Below are 5,254 nucleotides of genomic sequence, written 5' to 3'. Positions count from 1 at the left end.
GGATATTGTTGTCGCATACACAGTTTGACCAGTCTTGGCCATAAGAGCCTATAGCTCTTGTAAAGTTGCCATTGGCCTCTTGGTAGCCTCTCTGATTAGTCTCCTTCTTGCTCTGTCATCCAGTTTGGAGGGACAGCCTGATCTAGGCAGAGTCTTGGTGGTGCCATACACCTTCCACTTCTTAATAATCATCTGACCGTGCTCCAAGGGATATTCAAGGCCTTTGATATTTTTTTATACCCAACCCTGATCTGTGCCTTTCAACAACTTTGTCCCGGAGTTCTTTTGAAAGTGCTTTGGTGCTCATGGTTGAGTCTTTGCTTTGAAATGCACTACCCAGCAGAGGGAATCTACAGGATCTGCTGAATTTATCCTGTAATCATGGGAATCACTACAGTTTAATGCAGGTGGAGGCCACTTAACTTGTTGTGTCATTTTGAAGGCAATTGGTTACACCTGAGCTAATTTAGGTAATTTAGCTATTACAAGCGGGGGGGACACTTATCAAACCAAGCTATTTCAGTTTCTTTTTTTCATTAATTTTCTACAAATTTCTAGAATATTTTTTTCACTTGGAAGTTGTGGGGTGGGATGTGTAGATAAATGAAAAAATTGTTTTAATGCATTTTAATTCCAGGCTATAAGGCAACAAACGGTTATCATTTTGAAAGGGGGTGTAGACTTTCTATAGGCACTGTGTGTAGCTAAGGGACTGGGCAGCTATCCATTCAAACACATTGGTTGCCAGAAAATAATAGAATCTAAAAATGAAGTGGAAAAATAAATGAAAAAATATAATTCTTATTTGTAGTTTGATTGTTGTTGACTCAGTGTTTAAATCCAAGGAGAAATTATAGAACAACGAAGGAAAACACCATTGGTGCATTGTCAAGGAACTGGATATACTTGGGGTGTGTGCTTTTCTGATATCAAGTGTAAATGCAGTATGAGAACAGCAGTGCATCACACAACACTGCTTCAACAGGTGATGACTGGTAGTGTTGTGTTGCCCTACAAGAAATCAGATGGAGTCTGGTGTTTAGCAGCATTAACACAGCTGCCGAGCATCTGTGAGGTGGATTGGATACTGCTTACAATATATTATGGTTTCTCTTTAGATGCCTGTAACAGGGCGAGGAGCCCTGTACATGTATTTGTTTATTTTTAGGGTGCCCCTCCGCCCCTGTGCAGTTTATTATTTTGTATTTGTTTTGGTGTATTATTTTTCTGATTTATTGTATTGATGTATTTTTAAATGACAAGGTAGACATGTTGTTTTGTTTTTATTTGTTCTGGCAGAGGCGAGGTCGGCAGCTCATCCTCTGCCAGGGGTATATTAAAAAAACCTTGTGCAGAAGGTGGCCATCTCCCGAATTAATTAAGTGATTAAAATCTGTTGCTAATCGAGAGATGGTCACCTGCAAAGAAGCCTCTGCACTCAGGGTGGCTGTTTGAAGGAGCGAGCAAGGGCAAGAGAGGCGTGTAAAAATAATAAAAGAGATAAGTACGGTCAGTGAAAGCTACTGCATGCTACTGCCCAACCTGATCACAGTATTTTGTGTTTGTTATTTTGTTTCTGTATACCGGTTTTATTTTTGCTCTATGAGCAGTGTTTTTTGATTAAATATTTATTTTTTTGTTTTGTAAAAAGTACTGCCTGTTTTTCTTCCTGCTTCTGGCCTGACGTCACCACTCTGCCATACCCGTCACAACGCCATATCCATGTACTCTGTAGCAAACATGTACATTATCCATCCTTCAACAGCAGTATTGGCACTTAATATCAACCCAACATAAGCAATGCTTACAGCACTAGTGTCGTATCTGTTTTCCCACAACTCCCTTATGAACAGGCTTTGTTTTTGTTCTCCAGCGCTCACTTCTTCAACTCATTGTTTAATTGTTTTGAAACAGTGTCTTGAATGTTATGTTAACTTAACAATGCAATTACTTATTTATCTGAGGCACAGTTAGACTCTGGACATCATTAGAGAATTAATTGTAGCCAATCAGTGAATCTCCAGGCGTGTTTAGTACATTGGTTGTTGCTGTTAGGATTCATTACACTGTAATTGCTTGTTGTCCAAGTTTAATGATACTCCATTGGGGATCCATGATCCATTCACTCTGAATCTGTGCTTGGATGATATGAAACCAGAAACCCGAGCCTGGTTTGTTGTGATATATGTTACTATGTTGTGTGTAACTGATGCCATCTGGTGCATTTTTACAGTTTTATAACTTTTTTTTTTTTAACCTTGTGAATACACAGTTCATTTTATGGTAACATAGCTTACAGGTTGATGCTTAGCTTTTTACACTACTCTATCTGGTGTCGCCATTTTGTTAACATGTACCCTATTTGTGAGGTATGTTGCAATTGGGCATGGGATAACTGTTGTGGAGAATACAAATCAATGTTAGCACTGCAAAACTTTGTGCCTGTAAAATGCAAACTGAGTTGAAGATGAACAAGATAAATCATCACATCAATGTTGTTGAATAATGACGGTTTGGGTTTACACAAACACAACTAATTTCATTAGGATTGCCACATGTTTTATTGTCTCATCATAAATGTACAACAATATTAGAAAAAATAATATATGTTAAAAAAAATGTGACACAGCATCTGATAGTTAATATAGTATAGTATGTCCCAATGTTTCTTCCCTGTTTGCTTTATTATATCTATTTAAAGAAATATTAATGAACCATGTTATATATTTTATATATATATATATACATTTGTGTTATATGTTATCTTTTATGTATATATATATATATATATATATATATATATATATATATATATATATATATATATATATATATATTATATCTATAATATATATCCACTGGTGTACTCATTGAAATGAAATATAGAATTAAAAAACTGAATGCTGCATAATGCACCCCCAGCATCAATGATTTGGTAGTATTGTATTTTTAAAACACTTTAAAACATTATTCCGAATTTCCTTTGTATGAATTCCATAAATGATAGGATTAACACACGGTGGGAAGGTCGTAAATAACACCCAGGTGATTTTCCGAGCATTCGGGCTGACATTTTGAAATCGCTGCATAATGATGGAGAACAATATAGTGAATACAAAAATAGTATACACAGTTAAGTGAGTTGCACATGTATGAATGGCTTTGCTTTTACTACTGCTTTGTCTTTTATATATACATGTCATTAGTATTCTAATATATGTATAGAGAATAACCAAAAAAGGCAAACCACTTAGAAAAGATGTAATAAATAAACCATAAATGTTATTTACAGTAGTGTCAGCACAGGATAAAAGAAATAAAGCTGCATTGTTACAGTTAGCTTCCATTATCCGGGAACTGCATCTCGGAAGTCTAAGAGTAAGAGCAAAGAGGATTATTATTAAAACGAATGCCCCTCCCCAGGCAAGGGAGCAGAGCTTCACCAAAGTACTAGTTGTCATTATGCGGTTGTATCTTAATGGGTCACAAATTGCAATGTATCTGTCATAAGCCATAACAGTCAATATCAGATGAGCTGCTGCACCATATAAATGAACACAGAAAGCCTGAATAACACAAGCTGCATATGAGATGTATCTAACCTCTGTGAGGAAGTCTGCCATTAATCTAGGCATTATCGCTGTGCTTCCAATCAAATCACAAACAGACATATTACATAGCATGAAATACATTGGCTCGTGTAGATTCTTTTGAAAAACAATAACAGAAAAAACTATAACGTTTCCAATAAGAATAACCAGATATACTGCCAATGTGAACAGAAAAAGAGGGTGAGCAGCTTCAGGAGACACAATGAAGCCCTCTAAACTTAACATGGAAGAGTCAGCGATGGTGGTGTTCATCTTGTCCACAAGAGCTATTTGTAGTCTGGAAAAGGAAAGGAAAAATGTTATTGCAGTTTTTACCTTACAGAGCAGTAGTCCCTTACTTAAATGTGTTTTTATTCATTTTTATTCATTTTTATTGGTCTGCTTCAGAGCCTTCAAATAAAGTACAAAAACCATTCTTTACAATTACTGCTGTTCATTGTAAATATCTCGTAGACAGCACTTTAAATCACTTACATGGAATATTTTCCTTAAAAAAAAAGAGTTCATTAAAGACTAGAGTAAACACTTTATTACACTGTATTGCCTATTGCCTGAGCATGAATGTACACACTCAGTTTCCTTCATACACAGAGATTTAACTACAGAATGAATAGTAAGCATGCAGAATCCTTGAAACCAGATATGCCATGCCATGCTTTTAGAGACAGTAACATAAACATATTGTACTATGCCTCGGTGTTTCCTTTTGTGTTTTTTAGCATGAATAAACAACAACAATAATAATAATAATAATAATAATAATAATAATAACCTCTCCTATGAATAAAAAAAAAAAAGTTCTTTTTTTAGAAACATTGTTTAGACTAAAATCTCATTGACAGGATGACAATAGTATGTACACATCACCTAATACCCTACAGCAAATCACATATCTTTCCTTTATTATATAAAATCAATATTATCTACTTTTTGTAGTTCCAAGGCTTTTTATAACTTCGACTCTGAAGTCATTTTCTCCTACCACCAAGCTATGTTAACTTTCAGCATTGCAAATAATTGGATTCCATCTAAGCATTAAACCTGTGTTCTATGCTGCTTATAGAAAAGGGGTCAGGTAGAGACCGACTTCCTCTAACACAGTAAATGAATGGGGAGAGAGAATCATGCCACCAAATAGTCAGCATTATGGCAAATAAAAAGGCTTGAATCTCTTGAAAATGTAAATAAAGTCTGGAAATCAGATGTCAAAATCAAACCATTAAGAGAAGATTAGTAAGATAATAAGAGGTAAGAATATGTTTAAAAGCTTCGTCATCACTGCCTCAATACACAGAACTACCACCTCCTTTGTGATATTATAAAATGTCTTACCTGGTTTTAATATGCATATACTGTACACAGGTCTTGAAGTTCCTTCAGAGATTCACACATTCTAGACTCCTTCACCAGTACCCACCTTTAAAAAGGCAGTACATCCACTCCCATTGCAGCATTGCCATGGAATCCCGGTACGTAAATATCTAGTAAATCCACATGGGAGTGTCTTATGAATTGCTTCATATTTCATCTAAGACACTTTCTGTCAAATTCCATAGGGAATAACTGATGTGGAAAACAATTCACAATTGCAGTTAATTCACAGTTGTATAAGGGCCCTTCACTAAGTGACTGTTTTCAATATT

General features: G+C 35.5%; 1 protein-coding gene across 1 annotated transcript; it reads right to left on the bottom strand.

The window, feature by feature from the left end:
* Positions 1-2,924: 2,924 nt before the first annotated feature.
* Positions 2,925-3,863, bottom strand: LOC121312000 (olfactory receptor 4Q2-like). The gene has a single exon (XM_041244073.1). It carries the CDS (start codon positions 3,861-3,863, stop codon positions 2,925-2,927), a length of 939 nt encoding a protein of 312 aa, XP_041100007.1.
* Positions 3,864-5,254: the final 1,391 nt, after the last annotated feature.

Source organism: Polyodon spathula, unplaced genomic scaffold (assembly GCF_017654505.1).
Source record: "Polyodon spathula isolate WHYD16114869_AA unplaced genomic scaffold, ASM1765450v1 scaffolds_3468, whole genome shotgun sequence".
NCBI classification, from domain to species: domain Eukaryota; kingdom Metazoa; phylum Chordata; class Actinopteri; order Acipenseriformes; family Polyodontidae; genus Polyodon; species Polyodon spathula.
The sequence above is the reverse complement of the archived record's forward strand: the minus strand, read 5'-3'. Positions and strand labels throughout refer to the sequence as shown.

Bases quoted from the DNA above. Each gene is read 5' to 3' on its own strand.
- LOC121312000 (XM_041244073.1), bottom strand. From the start codon at position 3,863: ATGAACACCACCATCGCTGACTCTTCCATGTTAAGTTTAGAGGGCTTC.